General features: G+C 37.6%; 6 protein-coding genes across 8 annotated transcripts; 2 read left to right on the top strand and 4 right to left on the bottom strand.

The window, feature by feature from the left end:
- Window positions 1-627: 627 nt before the first annotated feature.
- On the bottom strand, window positions 628-2,280 carry LOC111495076 (thioredoxin-like 1-1, chloroplastic). The gene is made up of 4 exons (XM_023144947.1): window positions 1,598-2,280; window positions 1,300-1,482; window positions 1,003-1,167; window positions 628-916 (listed from the first exon to the last, which is right to left on the bottom strand). The coding sequence occupies exons 1-4, from the start codon at window positions 1,877-1,879 to the stop codon at window positions 671-673; spliced, it is 876 nt and encodes a 291-aa protein (XP_023000715.1). The 5' UTR covers window positions 1,880-2,280; the 3' UTR covers window positions 628-670.
- An 886-nt stretch (window positions 2,281-3,166) lies between these two features.
- Window positions 3,167-7,822, bottom strand: LOC111495072 (agamous-like MADS-box protein AGL65). 3 transcript variants are annotated; one of them, XM_023144942.1, is made up of 11 exons: window positions 6,736-7,820; window positions 6,219-6,278; window positions 6,104-6,122; window positions 5,881-5,945; window positions 5,753-5,768; window positions 5,607-5,671; window positions 4,911-5,007; window positions 4,551-4,598; window positions 4,331-4,461; window positions 3,773-4,154; window positions 3,167-3,557 (listed from the first exon to the last, which is right to left on the bottom strand). In XM_023144942.1, the coding sequence occupies exons 1-11, from the start codon at window positions 6,918-6,920 to the stop codon at window positions 3,546-3,548; spliced, it is 1,080 nt and encodes a 359-aa protein (XP_023000710.1). In that variant the 5' UTR covers window positions 6,921-7,820; the 3' UTR covers window positions 3,167-3,545. The 3 variants fall into 3 exon arrangements, with proteins under 3 accessions (XP_023000710.1, XP_023000708.1, XP_023000709.1); XM_023144940.1 differs by lacking the exon at window positions 3,167-3,557 and having other exon boundaries at window positions 3,566-4,154; window positions 6,736-7,822; XM_023144941.1 differs by lacking the exon at window positions 3,167-3,557 and having other exon boundaries at window positions 3,567-4,154; window positions 5,607-5,668; window positions 6,736-7,821.
- Window positions 7,823-8,327: 505 nt separating this feature from the next.
- Window positions 8,328-9,257, bottom strand: LOC111495509 (probable calcium-binding protein CML47). Its single transcript, XM_023145583.1, has one exon. It carries the CDS (start codon window positions 9,202-9,204, stop codon window positions 8,545-8,547), a length of 660 nt encoding a protein of 219 aa, XP_023001351.1. The 5' UTR covers window positions 9,205-9,257; the 3' UTR covers window positions 8,328-8,544.
- Window positions 9,258-11,880: 2,623 nt separating this feature from the next.
- Window positions 11,881-14,235, bottom strand: LOC111495504 (cyclic dof factor 3-like). The gene is made up of 2 exons (XM_023145578.1): window positions 14,011-14,235; window positions 11,881-13,566 (listed from the first exon to the last, which is right to left on the bottom strand). The coding sequence occupies exons 1-2, from the start codon at window positions 14,134-14,136 to the stop codon at window positions 12,472-12,474; spliced, it is 1,221 nt and encodes a 406-aa protein (XP_023001346.1). The 5' UTR covers window positions 14,137-14,235; the 3' UTR covers window positions 11,881-12,471.
- A 1,124-nt stretch (window positions 14,236-15,359) lies between these two features.
- On the top strand, window positions 15,360-16,261 carry LOC111495510. The gene is made up of 3 exons (XM_023145584.1): window positions 15,360-15,553; window positions 15,644-15,705; window positions 15,853-16,261. Exons 1-3 carry the CDS (start codon window positions 15,463-15,465, stop codon window positions 15,976-15,978), a joined length of 279 nt encoding a protein of 92 aa, XP_023001352.1. The 5' UTR covers window positions 15,360-15,462; the 3' UTR covers window positions 15,979-16,261.
- A 2,677-nt stretch (window positions 16,262-18,938) lies between these two features.
- LOC111495506 lies at window positions 18,939-22,897 on the top strand. Its single transcript, XM_023145580.1, has 9 exons — window positions 18,939-19,092; window positions 19,660-19,710; window positions 19,925-20,220; window positions 20,863-20,934; window positions 21,453-21,520; window positions 21,715-21,871; window positions 22,084-22,164; window positions 22,251-22,340; window positions 22,471-22,897. Exons 3-9 carry the CDS (start codon window positions 19,948-19,950, stop codon window positions 22,591-22,593), a joined length of 864 nt encoding a protein of 287 aa, XP_023001348.1. The 5' UTR covers window positions 18,939-19,092; window positions 19,660-19,710; window positions 19,925-19,947; the 3' UTR covers window positions 22,594-22,897.
- Window positions 22,898-23,582: the final 685 nt, after the last annotated feature.

Below are 23,582 nucleotides of genomic sequence, written 5' to 3'. Positions count from 1 at the left end.
GGGGTATAGCCGGAACCCACGTGACACGTGGAGTACGTGCGTGGTAATCTATTTGGATTTACCATTACCATATAATGATGTATATTAGTTTTGACTTTTTTTTTCTTTTTCTTTTGTTTTTTTTTTTTTTTTTTTTTTTTTTTTTTTTTTTTTTTTTTGTATAGTTTCATTTCCCTAACTTATTAGCAAGATTTTGCAACCATCAAGTACGATTTCGAGTAGCTTTGATTGAAGCTTAATGAATTAGGTGCGTAAAAGAGACATTCGACTTCGAGTAACTTTGATATTGATATCGAATATATGAAAGAGACAGAATAATTGCATTGCACCCGAAAAACTAACCTTTTAGACCACTCAAGAGTGTCTTAAAAGAATAAGAACTGAATAATCGTAATAAAAAGCTTCATCTGTGGTATTAGAAAACTGAAAGAGACGGGCAATTACAGTTCTTCACAGCTTGGCAAAAGCAGGGGAATGGGCAAGGCACGCACTAGCAAAAAACAGAGGCCTTGCTTATGGGGAGGAAAAACCCAAATCCTCACTATGTACAAGAATCCCCCCCCCCCNCCCCCCCCCCCCCCCCCCCAAAGAAAGAAAATATCAACTAAACAAATGCAAAAGCATGTATGATCTTTCAATCTGGCTTGGATTACTCCCATTATAGCTTCCTTCACACCTTAAGAATCAGGTTGTTCTCTTCCATGACTTCCATTTTATTGCCTGATGTTCCCCAAGAACCATAACAATCCATTTCTTTCATAACTACATCCTCCAATGTTCTTTCCTTCAGATTTGATGATGATAATTCACCTGCCATTGCTAACCGTTCGAGCTCCGATTCGTCTAATCCTTTGGCTGGAAGGATGCTACTCCGGTCGCTTCCGTGTTTAGCCAATGCATCCTTGAATTTCTTAATCTGCAGATCAATAAAAAGGATGTAAGCCTCTCTCTTTGTTTCTATCATTATCATCGGAAGTTTGAAAATCTGGACAGTTTTCTTACAGTTGCATTTGTACAGCTGAAGCTACAGACACGACCTTCTCCACCTCTATAGAATCTAAAGAAAGGAAGAACACGAATATGGAGAGCTTGGCACATGGTTTTGAGCTCCTCAAAGTTAACTTTCAGAAAAATTGCATCAGGGTTCAATTCAGCCAGTTGACAGATCTGGTATTACAAATGGATTCAATCAGCAACATCCCAAAATCCCAGTTCAAAATTGGTAGCTAAATATATTACAAATTTCTAAAATTTCTACAATTTGAGGCGGCCAAATTCCAAGCAGCAACAAGATAATACCTTGGGATGAAGGGCTTTGCAACCTCCACAGCCAGGGGAATAGAAGTCAATAATGGCTAATCTATCGCCAGCATCAAGCAATACATCCACAAGGGCTTGTGCAGAGTGGATCTCAACCATGTTAGGTTTCAGGGTTTTTTCCCACCATCTCCGAGCTCGGCTTACACAAATCGATGCCTGTGCCTAAAACAACGAGTCGATTCAGAAATCAACTTCAGAGCCAGAACATTACAGAAGAAACAGTAACTATCAAGCTGGGAATATTCAGAAAAGAGAAAGAAAAGAAAAAAAGGCTTACATAAACGGTCAGTCTATTTGGGGATTCAGCGTTCGAGTTTCTAATACCATTTCGATCCGAAATCACTACAGCATTCCCCAAGAAATCGACGCTCAAAACAGGAAACCCCGGCTGCTTTGACACTTTTAAACTGGAAGCACAAACAGAAGTAGAAAACCCAGAAACCCCAGATGAATTAGAGTAACACGAACGATCCTTCAGCCCTGAAACAGAGAGACCAGTCTTCAACGAACAAGCCATGGCGCGGGAGAAATCAAACGGCCGTCCAGAGATTGTCAGCATAAAATAGAAGAGCCCCACAAAAGAATGGCACCAATTTAAATCTCTGTTTAAGCAGAATCGAGTACGCAACAAGAAAACGAAAACCAGGAAGAAGCCCCTCAAAACCAGCGAAAGAAACCCACCTGAGATCTTTCAAGTTTGAACCAAAAATGCAAGAAAAGACCAAAAACAAGCGATGAAACAGAGAAAATAAGGAGAAGGAAGACGTGGAGGTTTCTTATTCCTGAATAAAAGTTGGGAGAAGGGAGAAGGAGAAGCAGGCAGAAGAGGTAGACATATAAAGGAAGGAAAAGGGGCAAGTGGGTCAGTCTGATGCGGATTGAACTTTATCCATTTGATCCAAAAGATTAACGATTTTGAACAGAAACGGGAGGAGGATTGAGAGAGAGAGTAAGATTCCGGATTTGGGAGGTGGGTTTTTCTAAAAAAAATTCTAGTTTATGCAGAGGATAATTAGTGATTGATTGGTCATGCAAGTTGGATCACTGTTTTGATAATTAGGTGTAGTCTATAAGGATAGAACGGGAATATCGGGATTACTGACTCCCAATAATTTCACGTTTCCAGCATCTTTGAAATATTTGGATAAGTATTCTTTCTTTCTTTTTGCCAAGACATCACAGTTTTGAGTTTTCACATACTTGTCATTTCTCTGATGAAACCACTATTTTGTCCCTTCTTGTTTCTTAACAGTATCACATGGCACATAGAAATGTCCACGAATTTTCTATCTTTGTTGAAGTCTCCAGCCCCACATATCTTAAAATCATTCATCCCAAATGTTATTATTATTTTGTGGGGGGGATATTTTGATGTAAGAAAAGATGTTATGTAAATGCAGCCCATTGGTTTTCTTTAATGTACATTATTTTATCATAAAGTGTGAACTATGGTTTGCCAATTCCAAGAATCCCCCTATCCTCAGCCCATTGGTTTTCATATGTGAACTTGTTCATTATTTCATCTCTTCAATTTTGTTGTTATTTTAATATCCTTTGTCATCCAGTCCATGCCATCTCCAATCATTCTAAGTTTCAATCATTTTTCTATCCCTGCACGAAGCAAAGATCTTCAGCCCAACCAACTGAAGCAAATAAAAGGATAAGGCTCTCAGGTTTAACATCGCCAGCTTACCTCTAATGGAGGGTACAGCATAATTGAAAAGATGAAATAATGAACGAGTTCATTACTTGTAAAATCTGTGCTGTAAAATCTGTGCAAGAATACGTGATCTGTGTGAATGTACACATGGAAACACTACGAGTGTACGGAAGAAGCAAGAAAGACTTATCTTTAATTTTCTCCAAACTTGATATAAAAGAAAATATGAAATTTGCTTCCATGTTTTACAATAGCTCAATGTACAGCTAAGGAAACCAGAAAACCCCAAATATTTTACAGCTCTTCCACGAGGGGAAAAAGGAAAAAAAGAAAATCTAATCTAAAAAACCAACCTCTGATCTCGTATATCTTGTATTTACAAGTTGAGTATATTGGTTAACGGAAAAACGAGGAGCAGAGGATCATTCTCATCTCATTATAGATCAAATAATTGAGTCTGGCATTTGGGAGAAGGAATCTATCCCAACAAAAATGCTGATCACATCAATCAAGAGGAACTCTTCAATCTGTTACCCCTTCAATCACTGCTGAACTTTGGTAGGAATCAATTTGGTTGCTGCAAGAGGCCATGAAATCATCAATGAATTGAAACAACATGATAACTCCTCATATCAACATCCTAACAGTACTGACCATTCTGTATATATAGCAATAATATCATTCTGTATTGATTAAACAAAGATCGTCAATTATGAAGTTTTTGAACAACAAATGTGGATACAAATATGGAGTACACTATGTTTTAGAAGGAGCAGTTAGTAGAGAACCTACATGGTGGTGGTAGGCATTGCTGCTTTGGTACATTGGAATGCTACAAGGCCCTGGTATAGAACCCCAAGGATGCTGCTCATCATCATATAGAGATCTTGAGAGGTCCAACTTCCCATTTAGTTGGTTGTCCACATAATTTCCATGCAAGTTCATCTCCATCTCAAGGTTCAGTCTCTTTTCATCTTGGAAGCTGGAACCATCACATGTAGGGGGGTATTGATATTGCTCACCAAGTTGCAGTGTTGAGCAAGAAGTTCCACTTAATTCATTTAAACCCCCATCACCCTGTGGCATGCTATCAACTTGACCAGATACTCCAGCTTCAATTTGCTTCCCAGGGTTGTAGTAACTGGGATAGCTTGGAAATGAGCATTCAACATCACTGCACACATTCCCCAGTATAAATTCAATTCAAGGCTACATGATCACCCCCCACATAAACAGACATATCATACAGCATTTTTCAAATTTTGTCTACAGAAAACTATTTCACACATTACATATATTGATTATAAAAAGCAGATATTCGTAAACTAATCTCATCCATTGTAGGCTCACCCTGGTTGCAGAAAGTTAGGCTCATTTGGCAAAGTAATCTGTTGAGTCCCATAGTTGGGAAGCCATAACAGGGGTTGAATGCCTTGCATTTCGTCCATTAACAAAGGTAAGGACATCTCACCACCCGGATACTGTGGTAAATGGAAACATGTTGACTCTATCAATATATACAAAACATAAGCATGCTTGTAAGAAGGGGTAGGAAAGCTTTTGCTCTTACCTGGCCCGTGAATTCCTGTGAGAGAAGTTGGTGTCTCCTTAAATTTTCCTGCCAAATTTCAGAACCTGATTTAAGTACCAGCAGCAATTTCTTTAAACAAATAACATCAAATCTGGGGAAGAATAGGTAACATGGAAAAGCCCATCCCCCTGTCCTCAATAAACGCAATAGAACATAGGGTAGAATGTCCCAGAAAACACTGCTACATCAGACCAAACCGATGCCAGAATGATGCAGCCAATGGGTTTTAATATCATTATCAAGTCAAAAGATAAATAAACATATCTTTAGCCTAGAGGGATGAAGTCACGGACAAGAACAATCATTTTGATATATGCAACTAAAACGCGCATAACATACCTTGTGTAGACGTGTCTGGTTTAGGGACTCCCTTATTAAACCTTCCATCTGTTGGAGCTGTTGTATATTGCTGATACTATCAGGATTCCTCCAATAGCTGAAGGGATAAGAGGAACACTAGAATATCAACATACAAACAGAATGACTTCCATGCCTGACACTAAACATGCATATGATTGTGCCTATAGCAATAGATCGGTAAGCATTTAGGCTTACTTTTTGGCTCACATTGATGACTCGCAAACTTGGAAGTTCCAGATTTTATCACTTCCACCCAATTCTACCGTCATCTGTCATATCCTATTTACACTCCACCTTTACCCCTCTAGCTGTCTCTCTGCTTGTAATATACATTAACCAAGATTTTTGTGGATAAAGAAAAGCGTCTACATGTAACATTTTATCATAGGCTATAATAATAAAAGAAAAGGTTGACTTCACTTGTAGGACTTGTAGAAGCTTGGTACAAAAGGATTAAATCCCGTTACATCCTATATTGTATGATTGGAGTCCTTTTCTTTAGTTTGACTCCGTTTGGTAGTTGGGTTTTGTTCCTTTATCCCGTGCATTCTTTCCTCTTTTCTTTTTCCCCCCTCAATGAAAGCTTGGTTGAAATGTAAAAGGGCCAAATAAAAAAAAAAAGAAAAAAAAAAGAAAAGGCTATATACTTTAAAAATAAAAGCTCCAAAGGTGCACCTCAGTCTCTTATGTGCTTCACCAATCTGATCTCGCAATACGGTAACTTCATTGATCAATTCCTGCTGATAAAATATATAAAATGAGTAAAAAGCACAAAACTACTCTCGTTTAATGAAAAAACAATGATAAAGAAGGCTTGATACCTCAAAATCTTGAGAGCTGCAAGATATCACAGGAAAGGAGAAAAAGGGTAAAGAAAAGTCAGATCCATTGTAATCATCTTGAAATTCGGACAGAATACAATATACATTTGACGGATATGGACAAATACCTTGAACCCACAAAATCTTTTATGTTTACATCGTGGTCTAACTTCTTGAATGTTTTCTTCAGCGCCTATGTGCTCGAATAGAACATACAAACAAATAAGTAAACTTGTACAGAAGAGATGAGAATTCAAAAGCATGCTGTACAACAAAAGCAGGCAGAAAAAGAAAGGGATAAAATCTCTAAGGATGGATTGAAAATAGAAAAGGAGACATGCAGAGACTTACTTCAAGGCTTTCCAGTTTCCTGTTCCAAACAGAATGGAATGAATTAGCCATCTATGCTTCTAGAAAATGTTTGCGAAGGAATTGAGTCATAATGATTAAGGATTGGTTCTCATACCTTTTTGCCCTCTCCTGTGGAGTCAATTCAGCAAATTTTGTAATGACCTCCTCGATGCTGCTGTAAATTAAAGATCCACATCGAGTATAAGACAGAAAATTAACCGGCTATCCTTTCAATCTCTAATTGGTTATGTGGTTTCTAATTCTCTTCACAATAAACCACATGAAAACTCAGATATAGACTCTCTTGTGGTGAATGAATGCAAACTTCTTCCGTCTCCCAGATACAAAGATAGACTACAAAACACAGATTATGAACAATACAAACTGAATGTCTCTGGAACAAAATTGCAATAGGATGACACGGATGAATCGATGGTTCATATTTTCCAAATTCCCGTCTAATCTAGACTTGGCGTAAACAAGATTTGGGGGCATCGAAACATTTCAATGCTTCAATGCAATATCGGTCGCTAAAACTAGAATCATCAACAATATCCGTTCCAATTGGTTCTCTTTAAGCGACCTATAATGGTGCATACAAACAATAGGAAGTCACTTGAGGAATATAGTACCTGCGTTCACCTTGATATAGCGTCGGCTTTCCAGTTGGCGAAAACATGAGGAGAACGATATCAATATCGCAGAGTATAGCCAGCTCCTTAGCTTTCTTCATAATCCCATTTTTTCTCTTAGAGAAGGTCACTTGCCTGCTACCAGTGCTCTCCAATTTTTTTATTTTCAGCTTAACCCTTCCCATTATAAGGAAAAATAAGAAAATCGCAATGAAATCAACAAAACTGTCTCTTTATTCCCCGTATTCAAACTCGGCCAGCTTGCGAAATCATATCAATGCCCTTCTCTAGCTGGAAGAAGAGGAACAAGAAGAACCGACTATTAAGGATATAGTTGCGAAACAAGAGCTCAAAATCCGAGGGATCAAGAGGTCATTCAAGTTCGGTTGCGATCCCTTAACGGGGTTCCCCTGTTTCCCAAAAGGAGGCGATGCAAAGAATGACGATCGGAAAAGAAGTCAGAGTAATGAAAACGGATGGCGGAAAGAAGGAAAATGTAGGGGGAACCCAAGTGAGGAAAATGGGGAAGAAAGAAATGGAAGGGAAATTTAAGAAGGGAAATGCTAAAAAAACAGAAGATTGAGGGAACCCAAGTGAGGAAAATGGGAAAGAAAGTAATGGGAGAAAGATCAACGAAGGGAAAGCGGAAAAAAGAGAAAAACCCAAGTGAGGAAAGAGGAAAAGAAACGAAAGGAAGGGGGGATTAATACAAGAAGGGAAAGAAATGAATCACACCGAGAAGGGGGAAGTGAATGAAGAAGAACAAGAACAAGAACAAGAACAAGAATATGATGAAGAAGAAAGGGAAGGGGATGGCGGAAAGAGGATGGCGGAAAGAGGATGGCGGAGAGGGAAAATGGCGGAGAGGGAAGGTAATGGGGGAAGGCAGAGGGGAAGTGCATGCAATGCTCTGCTTAGATCGCACGAAAGGTCAGCCTAAGAATTCGGCTGTGAAAATTAGCGCAACCAATCAGCAAGAAATTGTTGGGCGATGGCGATGTCGTTATCAAAATTGAAAACTCCAACCGGTTCCCTCCGCCCCTTCTTTTCTCCTTTTCGATCCTTAATCCCTCTCTTTTTTGCATTCCCACATCGCTTAACTACGTTTTATCGCACAAATTCAAACTCCAATCTCAACAAATAAACAAACAAAAAGAAAAATCTATGTTTAATTAACTACTTTCTCCCTTCATTTGATGTTCAATATATTAAATAAGATAAATATATTTTTTTAATCTTCGTTTATCAAATATAAATTTAAAGATTTCAAAATTAAACATTAAGTTTACTCTAATTCTATAAATCTACCCATTATAAGTTAATTAAAAATTTTAATCAATTAATTTTCATTTAACCACTACATATGGTTCTATATACGCCACTGTTTTCATACATATCAATGCATGAGATGTGCCTACAAAATGTCAATTTAATAACATGTTGCAACCTTCCCAAATGCTCCCAAACCTAAAATCACCTTGAAATTTTGAAAAACTAACAAAATCTAATCTATTAAGACCTCACAGCTTCCAAATTAAGTGTTCAAAATTAGAGTTAACTAGTGAGCAACTCTTGCCCAAATAACCTTGATATTTGCTCTAGAAATATTTTAAACACCCAAACATTGTGAACAACTTACGCTTTGCAAACACAGAAACAAAGAAAAAAAGAACTTAAAGATTCAAGCACATCACGTGGAGGTTTGAGGATGCTCTTGTAACAAATGATCGTTCATACAATCCTGCCTCTTAGTTAAATCCTAATGTAAGACACTTATTTTCGAAGTCAAATTTACACACACACCCGTTATCAACAAAAACTCTGTTCAACAAGCTTAGCAAATTCTTCAAAATCTAAACGCCCATCTCCATTCTTGTCATATCCACTTATCATTCTCCTGCATTCATCAACTTCTGAAGCCACTGTAAATCCCATGGCATCCAGCACTTTCTTCAAGTCCTCTGCATCAATAAACCCATCACCATTCTCATCAAACAAATCAAAAGCTTCCTCAACTTCCCCTACACTCAATTCTTCCTCAAATACCCCCTCAATCTCAGCCTTCAACTCAAGGTTATTAGTTTCCATGTTGTTATGAAGTGCATCCATCATAGTTTTCACATCTTCAATGGTTAGCTTCACTTCATGTGCGTCATTAACAGGCATGCCCACAATTCCTGTGTAGCAATGCCCCATATGAGCATTCCGTCGAGCACTTGGTGTGCATGTCGCATCATCAGCAGCCTCAAAGCGTTTGATGATGTTGCGGTGGGCAACCCATGAATTCCACAGATAAAAATGGAAGGCGGCACAGAGTATGAAAACGTACAAGGGACCTGGAAACAAGTATTCAAGTAGGAAATTGAGAAAAAACAGAAACAAAATCTGAAAAACTGAAATGGGGTTAGCATAATCAAGCTCATCAATGGGTGCCATTTGCGAAAGAGTGAAAGGGTGAACAAGTAGCATAGATACCAAAGTAAGCAGTGAGCAGAAGACAATTTATATTGGGGACAACAAACGAAGACTTGAACATATTTGTATAGCGGGGTCAATGCTTACCCTGATTAAACTTCTCAAGTAGTTGGCTTGCGTGTTTCAGAATAAACGGTGAAAATTTCCAGGAAATTAGAACATTAAGATCCGGGGATGGAAGAGTGGACGCAATGACTTCATTTTGTGTTTCTTTATCAACCTTTTTGGGAAGTAATTAACTCTTATGAAGTTCTGAGAAATTTCGGTATCATCTTCTGGACGACCCATATCCGCCGCGTCTATTTCCAAGTGTTTTAATGAACCCTGCATTCAAGTTTTAGGTAAAAATTCGGTATGCCTTTTTCTGATGAGTGGAACAAGTCAAGTCTTTCAAGGTCAATTTTATTCATAAACTTTCTTAATTTTAGATTATAATCTCAATCCCAGAATTCAAACCATGGTTAGAAAAAGGGCATGCTTTCATGTTTGTTCAATCATGAAAAGTAATTTGAAATTTTAAAGATTTGGTGGTGCTTATACAATTGTAAGCTTCATCCTTTTTTGAATTAAATTAATAAATATGCTTTTGTTTTTCAGTGACCCGTCCTACAAATCATAATTTCAGCACGAAATTCCCTATAAATAATATGGAAAGGATGTGAATCACGCCAGATTATGTGTTTTTCTTGGGCGCGTTTTATGAGTTTTCATCCTCAAAACTTTAATTTAATTTTGAAATATTACATTTGAATAATAATTTCATTATCTTTGTAAAATTGATTATAAAAATAAAGTTCCCTTTACCGTGTCCTGTCCTTGACTTTCAGCTCGTAAATTGTAGCAACCCCCGGGAAACGCCGGCAAACTTTCATTAAAAAATTGTATTTTAATTTAAAATTTGGATCTTTAGCTTTTTAAAATATTAGGAATCTAATAAATAAAAAATTCAAAGTTTCAAGTTTCCTTAATCGAAGAATATATATTAATCTCGACATACCAAAAAGAAAGTGTATAGAGTTTAGACATTTTAAAATTTTATAAATTAAATAAAGCCAAGTTTAATAACAAAACTTATAACCAAATAAAATAAAACAAAATGATATTTTATGTATTAGCATGGTTCAAACTATTATTAGATCTAAATTCCATCTTCCATTTCACAAATTATCTACCAACTTTCTTTTTCTTTTTCAACTGTTATATATATATTTTTATTGTAGTTTATTTTTTTAATACCTAAATTATATTTTCATTTAATTGATTTATACGTCATTTGAAATATTCAAATAAATCTTACATTGGGGAGATTATAAATATACTTTCTAGAATCCAATTCAAACAAAAAAAAAATTAAAAGTATACAAAGGTTTTGAATGTTGGAAAGAGAAGTTTCATCAAGGAAAAAACATACGCATTTGTTGAAAAGGAGATGCTTTTTGGAAACAGCCTTGTTTTATGAAGCACATTCATATAATATAACATAAAGTATGAAAAGATTTAATTAAAGCCAACAAAAACGCACCATACCATATATATTATTGGATACTTTTTCGTAATTGCCACCACACACGTGTCCCACTCACCAATCTCAAACCCCCTTTTTTTTTTTTTTTTTTTTTTTTTTTTTTTTAGGGTTCGGAAGCATTATTTATATTTGTTTTAGGTTCCATAACAGGAGATAATAGTCTTTCGCTCTTTGTTCCGTAGCCAATTGGAACGCCTCAAAACTAGGTTTAAGTATCTTATTGTATAAGGTGTTTTTCACGAATTTAAGTTATGACTATTGTGTGATGAGAATGAAAGTATGTATGTCTTGTATGTGGGACCTATGCATATGTATGTGTATAGAATTCATGAAAATGAAACAAAATATCTTATGTTTTAATATGATTTCAATCGCATTAATGTGAAATTGTAGAGAGGAACGAAACATTTCTTATAATTGTATGAAAAATTCTCTCTAACATATCTGCTAACAACAATGTAATTAAGCTCTCCACTAAAATAAAAGATAATTTGTTGAAGTGGGGAGTTTGACCCCAACCCCCAAGAGCTACCTGTGCCACCTTTTTCTCCCCCCATTATAGCTTTTCCCTTAATTCTACAACATTGTTTAAATGGTACATGGTGCATTTAAAAAGACACAAAATGAGTTGGTGGAATTATGAGTCCATCCATAGTGCACAAAGAATTGATTGAAGTGTTCAAAATTGTCTTTGATGTTGTTAAAAGCTTGGCACTTTGAGCAGCTAGATTTGATTTGCAAGGGTTCTGTCAGTTTTGTACTACATAGCCTTGGTGTTACTTGTAGGCATTGGTGTTACTTGTAGGCATTTTTTGACGAAGATGATCCATGTTAGTTTCTGTGATGTCCCATATTGATTGGGAGAAGAGAACAAAACACCTTTTATAAGGGTGTAGAAACCTTTACTTAGCAAACACGTTTTAAAGTTTTTAGGGAAAGTTCAAGAAGGACAATATTTGCTAGCGGTGGATCTGGGTCATTATAAATGGTATCAGAGCCAGACACGGGACCATGTGCCAGGGAGAAGGCTGTTCCCCGAAGGGGGTAGACACGACGCAATGTGCCAACAAGGATGCTGACCCTAAAGGGGGTGAATTGTGATGTCCCGTCCAAAGAAGACAATTTGTGAATCTGGGTCGCAAAGGAAAAAACCGGTTTTCATTTATGGCTTTCCTTACCGATCAGGGAAAGCAAAAGGGGCATTTGAACTGCTACCTCATGTTTTTACATCATTTGCTTCTTCTTCTACCTTCTAAATATCTCCCTTTGGCCTTTGCCCTATTATTAGTTGCGACTTAAAAACAGCAGGAAATGAAATGAAGTGAAAAGAAAAGAAAAGAGATGGACTATCTGCTTTCTCAATCTTATCCTGTTACAGCTGTTGTGATAAGGAGTTTTGGTGCTTTGGCGCTGCATAAAGCCACACAGTAGGATCACCTTTTGTTGCTTATAATTGCCTTTCCACTCTTTTCTCCATTTCTCAACTTTTTGGAAGATACTCTCTGCAGTGCCCATGTGGCTGTCTCAGGTTTATACATCGACTCACTCATAAAAAATGCAACAAAAACAGATAAGACGGCACCACAAACAACCCAAGTTTCTACGATCTATGTCAGTATTTCATATATCTCTGTACATTACAAGGCTTAAGAAGGAAGCTCAGCAATCTGCATGGCTATGTAAATTAGGCAAATACCTGTAAACGCTTAAACGGGGAATAATCATATAATCTGCCTTCAAGAGCTCTCATGAAAGACGAGAGATCTCGAAAAGGCTGCAGGGTTTGCCTGCAACACTGAGGCGTTTTTAGAAACAGGAACCTTCTCGTGGCCCTTGGGTTGAAAGGGTTTGAACAGATTTCTTCCCCCACTCATTGATTCATTCTTTATCCCAAGCGTTGCCCATATGGAACTTTTTGCAGCCTCACTTGGGTCATCAATCCTTAAAGTCTTTGGGGTTAATACACATCCATTTCTCTGCTTAACCCCCTCTTCTTTACTTGAAATGGCATCTTCTTTCGCCATTTCATTGTCTCTTTGATGCTTTCCCAGTGTTGGAGAAGCTTTAGATTTTTGTTCTGTGGAATCTTGTGGTGAAAACCACGGGGTGTTCCATGGTCCTGGAACCCCACAGCTCCAAGTAGTTGCTGGAAGAAAAGAAAAGGGAAATCCTGGAGGGCCGAAGGGTGGAGAAACTGTTGAATTCCAAACCAAAGGCCACGGAACTCCAGAAAGACAAGAAATTTGAGAAGGGAAGCCGTTGGTTTTCAATTCTGATGGTGTTTGAACTGCCATAGAGGACAAACTCGAGCTTTTATCACACCCTTTAGGGATAGAACTGGGTGCATCCAAATTGAAACTGAGGACTCTGCCACAGTTACCAATGAATTTTGGTTTGTGGGTTCCATTTGAAGCCTCAATTTCAGCAGCTTCAAGAGCCTCAGAGATTGTGATGTGACGGTAATAAGAAGCAGAGTTTTTACTCTTCCGGCGACCGGCTCCAACCGGCACGTTCCTCATGATGCCTCCAGCGGTCCAGTATCTTTGACAAGCCTTACAAAAATGGCGAGGTTGATTGACATTGTAATTGTTGTAGTAACAAAACTTTGTGTCCATGCTTTTGCAGCGAGGACATGGAAGCAATTTATCAGGTTTCTTTGGGGTTCTCTCTGAATTAAGCCTTTCACTCTCTGGTTCTCCATTAATGGGTCTCGCAGTTTCTTCATCTATAGACGGCGTTTTGGGATTCACGCTTCCCTCTTGCCCGCACTCCAGATTTCTTGAATCATCTGAGCCATCAACAGGTTTCTCAAGATCATCTACGCTTGCGTCCTGAAATCCAGAAAAGGAACAAAGTTTTATGAACTATGACTTGTCAAATTAAGTCAATCTAGTTTCTGTTTAGTCCGTTGTTAAAATCCCAATTGAGGTAGAGCTGAAGTTTGACAATGAGAAAAAAAAAAAAACCCTTTTATTTCCTTTTTCGAGTAAATTAGTAACTTTTTTCTGTCATGATTGGAAAACTAATTGAAAAGATGAGGAAAAGAAAAAAAAAAATTAAATTGCAGATGAAAAAGAAAAAGACTCGAGGGGTTCATAATCAACCAAAAGTAAAAACAGAGAAGAAAAAAAGTGGGCTTTCTTCAGAAGCACCCAGGTAGCAGAAACGGAAGTGAAAAAGTAAAAACGACCCAGATTTTGTTTGACCAATTGGTGAAATGGGTAGCAGTTGGATGAAGGAACAAGAGAGTGTGATATGTGTAAGGCACTCTGTACCTTCCTGGGTTCTGCATGTTTCTCAGAACTGAAGTCATGGGAATGAACCGCCGGAGCTTCAACGTCGTCGGAAAGAGGGATATTCCGGCCAAAAAGCTTAATAGCAGGATCCTTACAATCCAACATAATTTTGTGTGCTAGAAGAAGAAGAAGAAGAAGAAGAAGAAAAAGAAGAAGAAGTTGAAGGAAGGAAGGGGATTTTTGGGAGTGTTCAGGGGAAGGAAGTTGGACGATGAATCCGTTAAAAGAAGGGGTAGGGGTGCCACGTCAGCGAGTGAATTTGATTGTGAGCCACAAGTTTATGTGGACACAAAGATTTTCTTCCATTTCTGATTCTGGGTTGTACCAAAAGTTGGTGCACCCGATGCGATGCCCCTACTGCTCACTTTCACAAGTTTGGCTGCCGCCTTCCACGTGGATCATTTTATTTGGTTGTTTTTCATGTTTCATGTCTGCTTTTACTTTTTTTTTTCTCTTTCATTTTTGGTGCTTCCTAAATATGTCGCACCTTCCAAAGGAAGAAAAAAAAAACATTATTTTGTTCAATTGTAATTTATATATATATGTTCATATTCTCTATGGCCAACATCTTACTTCAAAATAAATAAAAATAAAATTTATTATTATTTGAAGAATTAGGAAATTTATTAAAGAAAACAGTTGGCTGCTGCGCTGGCACATGCTCCATCAACATTTTGACACTTGTCCCTTAGGTATGTTATTATATTCCCAAAATCTTTTAAATTCTCAATAAATCATTCTCTCCTTCCCTTTTTCCTCTAAAAATAAGTTTACACCCAATAAAATACATATTTGTCTTAATTTATATATTTTAAATTTTCTTTTCTCATCCTTTAAATAAAAGGTGAAGAAAAAAAAAAGAACTTTTAAATTCCTATATAAACTCAATAGGTGAAATCCCACTTTTAATTAGAGGGTGAAACGAGAACTTTTTTCTAATAGACACGTCTTAAAATCGTGAAAGCTGACGGTGATATGTAACGGATTAAGACAGATAATATTTGTTAGCAGTGGACTTAGACCGCTACAAGCCGTATCAAAGTCAGATACCAAACGGTATGCTAGTAAAGACGCTAGACCCATGAGATCCCACTTGGTGGAGAGGAAACCACTCCCGAGATCCCACTACCCAACTGGTAAAATGGTGCACACCATGAGTCACTTTCCCACGGTGTCTTCCAACTTTTCCCAGCATATTGAGTTTTAAAATATCATAATTTCCCTTTCCCTCCCACTTCCCAAGTTTTCATCTTTCATTTTTCGTAGAGATTTGAGAATCCCTAGGCTTATCACTTTGTATTGGACTTGAATAAACACAGCTCATTTGCAATCAATTTCAAATATACAACTACAAATTGCTCTCTTCCTAAAGCACCCCCCATTACACACACATTTTCTTTGAAGCAGAGCAGCACTCTGAGCAGAGCAGCAATGGCAGCACCCACTCATTTCCTTCGTTTACTTGTCATATTCTTGGGACTTCACTACAACCTTCTCTCTTCCAATGCTGTCCCATCTTCGAGTAACCCTCTCAAACCACTCTCCTTCCTCTTCTTTTTCTTTCTTCTTCTTACAAAATGAACTAGAAAATGCTTCTGATCTCATTCTGTAGGAAGTATCAGCCTCATGCATGCATCCAATCAATATCCTCAAGTTTCAAGCAACACCCACATGGTATATTACATTACCCATCAACCTTTTACTTTTTCTCACCTATTCTGTGTTGGATCCTTTCTTCTCTCATTACTACCGATTGACTTCTTCCTAACTTATCTGTTTATGCTCTTGGGATTTAAACATGGAAGGTCTCTGTTCGTTCAGGTGATTGCAAACCAAGAAAAAGTGAGGCATGGAAGAATGACTGTGGAACTAAATGACTATCCAGGATCCGGAGCCAACAATCGTCACACACCAGGGCCACAGTTTAGAGGGTGTGCTGATTGTTGATTATTAGTTGGGTTTTATTATATGATATGAAAGCTTACAAAGATCTACAAGTTGGGTTTAGAGCCTTAGTTGTTTATTAGGCAATATGGATTGTTTAGTTTATGGGTCTCTCTCTGCCTGAAACATCTCAAAACATTTTCCTTGTGTAACTTTGAGGCTTTGTAGTGAGTGGAGAAGGTGATGCACTGGTTGAGTGCAACATACCCAATATCCACCACAATCAATTTAATTGCTGAAAGTTTCAATACCAAAGCAGCACTAAAGTGGAGTACCTTAATATTAAGTTATTGGCAATTACAGTCATTGTTTAATTGATTTTAAGTTGCATGTGGCAGCATTTCATGCTGTGAATACAACCCTGCAGCTCTGATATTTCACTGAAATCAGATTGTTCATCTGTATAACAACACTACAGACATAAGTCGGTGCCTAAAAAGATGTAATCTTCTAGTGCTTGAAGCGGTTTGGTGACCGATCAATGATAAATTCAGCAGCAAAAGGTACTATGAACTTATACCGTAGATGAGAACACCACTAAGTGGTAGTTTCCCTCGAGGGCCAAATCTTTCATGTTAAGAAAACTGATGGCTTTGACTGTTCTTCACGGTAAAGAAGATTTGATGGGTTTGTGTTTGGTAGAACGGCATATCCACCAGAAACCATTGCATTTCCAGCAAACGGTGCAAGCTGAATTTCAAATTCTGCTTGTGATAAATGCATTGACAACTGATCAGGCTCCCTTTGACAGCTTCAATAGGCTCAAGTATAATGGCTCTTGATGAACAGTTATTAGAAAACTTCTTTCAGTTAGCTTTCTTATTTGATAACTTACCGATTATTGACCAAATAAACTCAAGAGAGTCGATCATATAGCAGGAATTATATGCAACTCACAATCGCCTTTGGAAATAGATTATTGCAGTTCAACTCTATCGATCAACTCTGCCATTGAACTGCACACAAATCGAGATCTTGTAATATCAAGTAATAAGATCTTATAATATCAAGATTCCTCCAAGAACCAAACTAGAGTTTTGCAATATCTGCATGAATGGTAACTCAAATCACCATTTAAACCTGGTGGAGAGAACTATAACATACCTCTAATGAACTGGTTTGCAGTGATCGATATGGACTCACGACAAGCATCTCTTTCAATGGCTATAACTATTATGTTGGCTGATTCATTAGACTTGCTTATCTTAAAAAAAAATCCAAAACGATCTTTGCTCCAACTTTCTCACTTTTCAAGAGACTATAGAAAATCACTTCAAATCACTTCGACTGATCGGAGAAGGAATAAAGACCTTCAACAAAAATGTCATCAAGTCTAAGTCCACTATTAGAAGATATTGTCTTCTTTGGATTTACCCTTTGTCCTCTTTGAATTTTCTCTCTTAAACTTTCTCTCAAAATTTTCAAAATGTGTCTGCTAGGGAGAAGTTTCCACGTCCTTATAATGAATGTGGCTTTTCTTTTCAGGCTTTTCCGGAAAGTTTTTAAAGCGTGTTTCCTAGAGAGAGGATTCTACACCCTTTCTCACAATCCACCCCCTTGGGGCCCAACGTACTCGCTGGCGCACCGCCCCGTGTTTGGCTTTAATACCATTGGTAGCCGTCCAAGCCCACCACTAACAAATATTGTCCTCTTTGGACTTTTCTTTTTGGACTTCATCTCAAGATTTTTTAAAAACGTCCGGGAGAGATTTTCACATTCTTATAAGGAATGCTTCATTCCTCTTTACAACTAAGGTGAGATCTCGCAAGGAAAAAAATAAGCTTCTTAGACGAAGCTCGTCCTTGAGAAATCCGAAGGGCAGGTATTAATTAATGATTGGCTTCCATCATTCGAGAAGTGAAATAAGAAATTGATGGAAGTAGGTAGACAATAATTGGAGAGGAAATGTGAATGCAAAAGTAAAAAAGCGAGATGCTACTGAAACACAAAAAGATGAGGAAATCTGTTGTATTCAGCAAACGCAAGATCCCACCTGAACCGAACAACTAATGAACCCCACAAACAAACTAAACCATCAGTGCCAAATTTCTAACAATCAAACCATGAAATGAAACCCCAGTTACTAAAGTTCATTAAGACTTCCAAAAACCACTTTAACTCCATTGATCACAGCATGCATCTCTTTCTTCCTAGTAGTATAAAAAATTGTGTTCCACAGCTGAAATTCATGAAGTAAAGTTCATATAGGAAGTAGAAAATTGATCAAACATTTACCGACTCCTTCGCTGACTCCTGGAATTAATTTTGTTTGGGACATTGTTAAGTTGGTGGCATCGGAAGCTGCGTCTTCGTCTTCATCTTCCTCGTAAATTGAGATTTTTGTTGGTGAAAATGGAAGAAGCGGGGGGAAACTCAGAACGGTCCATTCATCGTTTGCCCCCAGAAAAGGCCAAAAAAAAAAAAAGAAAAAAAAAGTATTAAAATTAGGGCATCATAATTGGAGTATAAACAGCTGAAATGGTTGCCCGGTGGGCACGAGACCTGCTGCACTAATGTAATGTCAAAGTCAATATATTAATCAAATGGGCGCTGCCCAATTTTTTAATATACCAAACCTAATCCATTTCCCCAATTACATAAACTTCTCCCGTGAACTCAGATGAATGGAGACTCTTTGGGACGTGGCCTTTTCTTATTGGCCAATAACCTCACACCAAATAATTTCATTTATTTTTCTTAAAGTTGGGTGGGAATACGGAATTTAAATATTTTAAAATTTTAAAAATACAAATTTAGAAGTTGGGCTTGGGGAGGCGGGCCCAGGGGGTATCTGGAAAATGTGTACCAAAAACGTTGATTCTTTGCCGTCCGTCACAATGCACTGAGACACTCCCTTTCACCGAACTGATTCAACGTCAACGAGGCGTTAACTTTGGACGAACGTTACCGAAGCAAGGCTCGGGGTTACCGAAGCTCTTGAACTTGAAAAGAAAGAAAGAAAGAGAGGACCGAGTCCAATACAGACAAACGCAAAAGATCCCCTTCCTTCATAAGCCTACAAACAATCGGATTGTGTCACCGATACACAGTTTCTGAGGGAGGGAGCTAAGACTTCCCTTTTTCAACCTCCGCGAGTCTCTGAACCAAATTTTGAAGGTTTTTTTCCCCCACTTTCATCTTCTTATTCAACTTCCATTGTTTTCTTTTTGCTTGTTGATGGGTTTGCAATTTAGTTTTCTGCTTTTCGTCTGATCATTGGGTTTTAGGGCTTTCTGTGGATTCATTTCTTGGGGGGTATGTTTTTTGGTTCCTGTAAGCTTAGCAAATGGTTGAAATTTGTTGTTGAGTTGAAAATTGAAAGTTTGAACTCTGGGTTCTTTTTTTCTATCTTGTATGATGTTTCTTAAAACTTGTAAGGTGGAGTGAGCGAAGTTGAGGGATTCTTTTCTACTTGTTGTGCCCACATTTTAGCTGTGATGGTTTTGCAGCAGAAAGATGCTGATTTGTAGTTAGATTGTTTTGGAAGAAAGGATTTCTACCTTTTGTTTTCTTTTTTTTTTGTAGGGAATATACTGTTATTGAAAGATATAGTTTCAAAAGTTGTTGATCAGAAAAATGAAATCTTTTGTTTGCGGGAGAAGTTGATTTTTGGAGTGTGACTCGGCCTTTTATGATGCAATTACTTGGAGTTTAAAGTTTTCTTGCGGTTTCTTCTTTTTGTAGCTGAGGGCTTCGAGAATTGAGGGAAATCGAGCACAAGAGAGACGTTTGAAGGTATGCAATTATTTTTTTCTTTAAGAATCCAACTTCAATCTATTTTTATAGACAAGTTACTGAAAGTTACACTGGTTTATGTGCTTTGGTTCATTGCCTCTGCAATTACAGTATTCTTTGTTTTTAATTTCTTTGAAGTACAGCTTTATTAATGTGAGATGAGAAATCAGGGCAATATTTTGTCATGTGTCGAGTAATATCTTTGATGTTGCAGGAGCTTTTGTTTTTTACACAAGAATGGGTGATCACATGGTTTTGTGTGTGGACCGCCTCAGTAAGCCTGAAAGTTTGCAGTCGCTACCGGGAACTACTGCTCCAGGTTCTTCTTTTGAATCTTCATCTTCTCAAAATTCAGAGCCACCTGTTTGTGCTATTTCTGTTGAAGATGTGGATGAACATGATGTATCTGAAGAAGACCCCCTCATTCAGTCAGTTGAATGTCGAATATGTCAGGAAGAGGATAGTATTAAGAATTTGGAGATTCCTTGTGCGTGCAGTGGCAGCTTGAAGGTACCATTTACTAACTTCTATGGTAATGGTCCTTGTAGTTTAACGAAATGGTTCTCTGGTCATGAGACAAGTTTATCAGAAAATCATCATATTTTGCTAATGTAGCATATTTCAGTGCCTTGTAGTGTTATGCTTATACTCATTATGAAGTTGTGAATCCCTAGGTGGTTGCTTTGCTCACTTGACTTAAAGGGGCACAAAGAGCCGATCGTGATTGTCTTTACTGCTTCTGAGCGTTATTTTCATTTTACAAAATGTGAAGAGACTTTTACCTGACTTGAAGTATGTGGGAAGAGAGCATGATTAAAAGAGTCCATTTTCAATACTTAATTTTCATCTGTATTTTTGCTTTAGTTGGTTTTATTCAGGCTAATGGGATAATGTAATGCCATGGCAATGAATAACGTGTTCTTTCTGTTGGGAGTAGTCATGGAAAGAAACCTGTTTTTCAGGTTGTGGTAGTTCTCTTGACAGAGGACAGACACACCACATTTCAAGCCACACCTTTGAGTTGTCGTATGTTTCATCTGTTGGATCAAACCCTGTTCCATGATGCCTTGAGAAGTCTGATTTTATCATCATTATTACTGATAAGTTATTCTGTTTTATATGCCTCTGATTCTATTCATTTCCCTATTCCAGTATGCTCACAGGAAATGTGTCCAGCGATGGTGCAATGAGAAGGGAGATATAAATTGTGAAATTTGTCATCAGGTAAACTATATCACCACCATTAGAAAATCTGGAATATTTGTTATATCTAGTGTCTAAGGGGATTCTTCTGGCTGATTATCGATCAACTAGTCAAACTGAAAAGTTAGCAGAAAAAACCATCTTTCTGTTTGGAATCTACAAGGTTTTACCTTTATATTTGGCCAATCTTTGGTATTATCAAGTAGACGTGTCAGGCTCATGAAAAATGATGCTGACGGTGGTTGGGTTGATCGTTGATGTGTGTTCATACATTATGAAATATTATTATGATGTTGTAATTTCTGGAATTTTTGCACAATAAAAGCTTGTGGTGGGAAATATAAATGATGGCTAAAGATTAACTTTGTAAATGTCAAACTCTCCCCTTCGTTTACCGAGGGAAGTATGTTTGGTAGTTAGAGATGTTAATTTTAAATCATATCCTGATTCTCAAGTTTAACTACAAGTACTGGGAGTTATTTTCATCGATGGGAAGTTCAAATCAACATGTTGATATTTTAATTCTTTTTTTTTTTCAGAATTATCAGCCTGGTTATACCTTGCCCGTACCACCCCCTCGCTCGGAAGATGCTACCATTGATATGAGGTAAGTTTTGGTTCACCCAGTTCAATGATGTCTACTTTGGTTCATGAATTTCTGCTAATACGTAGTTTCTGAATGGCTATTATTGTTCATTCTAACATTTGCTGCTTGAATTCTTCATATCTCATTTACTTCTACTAGTACAGACGTTGTTAGATCTAATCTTTGATTTTCTGCTCATCAAAATGTGTTTGCAGTGAAGGTTGGCCGGTCTCTGAAACTGCTTTAGATTTGCATGATCCACGACTTTTGGCTATGGCAGCAGCAGAACGCCACTTTCTTGAGGCAGAATACGATGAATATGCAGATGCGAGTGCAAATGGAACAGCGTTTTGCCGATCTGCTGCTCTGATTGTGAGACTCTAACTTTTACCCTTGAATTAATTTCCCTTGTTAGATACTGATTTTTGTTAAACCAAAGTTGGTTGGAGTCATTCAACATCAAGGAGTTCTGTAGTTTTATACCACTTCTTAATCAATCTCTCCAAATGTTTCTCTGTTAAGATTATAATAAAACATCTATTTTTCACACTATTATGTTGATTATTACTGTTGCTTCTCTACAGTTATTGGCTCTTTTACTGTTGAGGCACGCTCTGTACCTTACAAATGGTGATGGAGAAGATGATGCTTACACTTTTTTCTCGGTAAGTGAGACATCAAATTTTTTTCCCCCCTTCAATTCTATTATACTTGTGTACTGATTATTGTTAACTTTTATGTACATTGGCAGCTTTTATTGCTACGAGCTGTCGGATTTCTTCTTCCCTGCTACATTATGGCATGGGCTATCAGCATACTACAGCGTCGAAGACAAAGACAGGTGTGTGCTAAAGAGCTGATTTATTATGCTTCACATTTGCAAAACTTTAGTAATCTTCTGGTTTTTGTGCTTCCAAATGTTCCTGAAAACCTGAAGTTATTGTTGTTTGATCTTTTACTTTTTCTTGCAGGAAGCTGCAGCGCTTGCAGCAACTGAAGTTGCATTTATGCTGCAGGCAGCACAAGGTCAGAGCCTCCAGTTTACCATTGCTCCAGGGCCTGTAGTAACGCCTCATCAAGAGCCACTCCAATAACGATGTTTCTTTATGGAGTGCTGACAGGCATTATAAATATTAACTTCAACCTAAATTTATTCTACTGTATTCCACCTTTTTTTCCCCCTTCTTTCTTTCTTTTTAAAAAATTATCAGTAAACTGTAATTTTCCATCTTCCCCTGCAAGATTTTTTCCTTGGTACTGCTTTAAATCTACATCTCTTGCGTTCTGGTTATCACGGAATCCGTGATGGTTAATCCAGAGAATTGGGTTGCTTTGTTCATAAGGTTCTTCCTGTTAACTATTAATATATCATTACTAGTGCATGATCTACTTGTTTAAGTTGGCAAGATATTGGATTGCAAGATATTGGATTTCAACACACAGCTGTCTCATGGCCCTCTAAATATATATTATAATACGGAAGAAGAAATGCAGGCTTTTCTTAGTTAATGTTACAAAATGTGTCTCAGAACGCACTTCAGCTAACTTGCATGATCTTTAATGAAAGGAACTTATTCTTAGGCAGGCTTGAACAAAAAAAAGTAGGCTGTGGAAGCTGAAGGCATACGTAAGCTAAGTTGATGGATGATTGGGAGAGGAGGGAGGGTGATTCAAAGATGGTCGCTCTTCATAGGTTTTAAAGGGAGAAAATAAAGGAGTTGGGCCTGAGTGGAGAGCTGGGCCTGAGTAGGCTTTTACGGTTTAGTCTATGTAGTAAACATTATCATAATCATGTGAGAATAAAAGTATAAAAGCTTGCTCTTCTTTTTCCTTTCTAGTGGAAGCTCTCTGTTCCCCTCTCTGGTCTTTTATTTGCTTCATGGCTCTGTCTCTCCCCTTCTCTCTCTCTCTTGCAGGCCAAAAAGAGATATTTTACATTGGAGATATCTTTTTTTATTCTCACATGATTATGATAATGTTTACTACATAGACTAAACCGTAAAAGCACTTATCATGTGTTATTTATGGTCGGGTGACATGGAACGACAGCTAACTGAGGCCAGTCTTGGTCTGGTAAAAAAGG

This window comes from Cucurbita maxima, unplaced genomic scaffold (genome assembly GCF_002738345.1).
Source record: "Cucurbita maxima cultivar Rimu unplaced genomic scaffold, Cmax_1.0 Cma_Scf00021, whole genome shotgun sequence".
NCBI lineage: Eukaryota > Viridiplantae > Streptophyta > Magnoliopsida > Cucurbitales > Cucurbitaceae > Cucurbita > Cucurbita maxima.
This window is presented reverse-complemented; position numbering and strand designations above follow the sequence as displayed.

Coding starts and splice junctions, on each gene's coding strand:
- LOC111495076 (XM_023144947.1), bottom strand. CDS start 1,879: ATGCTGACAATCTCTGGACGGCCGTTTGATTTCTCCCGCGCCATGGCT. Junction 1,168..1,299: donor GCAAAGCCCTTCATCCCAAG/GTATTATCTTGT, acceptor TTGTAATACCAG/ATCTGTCAACTGGCTGAATT. Junction 917..1,002: donor TCAGCTGTACAAATGCAACT/GTAAGAAAACTG, acceptor ATTGATCTGCAG/ATTAAGAAATTCAAGGATGC.
- LOC111495072 (XM_023144940.1), bottom strand. CDS start 6,920: ATGGGAAGGGTTAAGCTGAAAATAAAAAAATTGGAGAGCACTGGTAGC. Junction 6,279..6,735: donor CTATATCAAGGTGAACGCAG/GTACTATATTCC, acceptor TTTAATTTACAG/CAGCATCGAGGAGGTCATTA. Junction 5,008..5,606: donor GAAGCACATAAGAGACTGAG/GTGCACCTTTGG, acceptor TTATCCCTTCAG/CTATTGGAGGAATCCTGATA.
- LOC111495509 (XM_023145583.1), bottom strand. CDS start 9,204: ATGCTACTTGTTCACCCTTTCACTCTTTCGCAAATGGCACCCATTGAT.
- LOC111495504 (XM_023145578.1), bottom strand. CDS start 14,136: ATGTTGGATTGTAAGGATCCTGCTATTAAGCTTTTTGGCCGGAATATC. Junction 13,567..14,010: donor AACATGCAGAACCCAGGAAG/GTACAGAGTGCC, acceptor TCTGGATTTCAG/GACGCAAGCGTAGATGATCT.
- LOC111495510 (XM_023145584.1), top strand. CDS start 15,463: ATGGCAGCACCCACTCATTTCCTTCGTTTACTTGTCATATTCTTGGGA. Junction 15,554..15,643: donor CAATGCTGTCCCATCTTCGA/GTAACCCTCTCA, acceptor CTCATTCTGTAG/GAAGTATCAGCCTCATGCAT. Junction 15,706..15,852: donor TTTCAAGCAACACCCACATG/GTATATTACATT, acceptor CTGTTCGTTCAG/GTGATTGCAAACCAAGAAAA.
- LOC111495506 (XM_023145580.1), top strand. CDS start 19,948: ATGGGTGATCACATGGTTTTGTGTGTGGACCGCCTCAGTAAGCCTGAA. Junction 20,935..21,452: donor ATTGTGAAATTTGTCATCAG/GTAAACTATATC, acceptor TTTTTTTTTCAG/AATTATCAGCCTGGTTATAC. Junction 22,165..22,250: donor ATGCTTACACTTTTTTCTCG/GTAAGTGAGACA, acceptor GTACATTGGCAG/CTTTTATTGCTACGAGCTGT.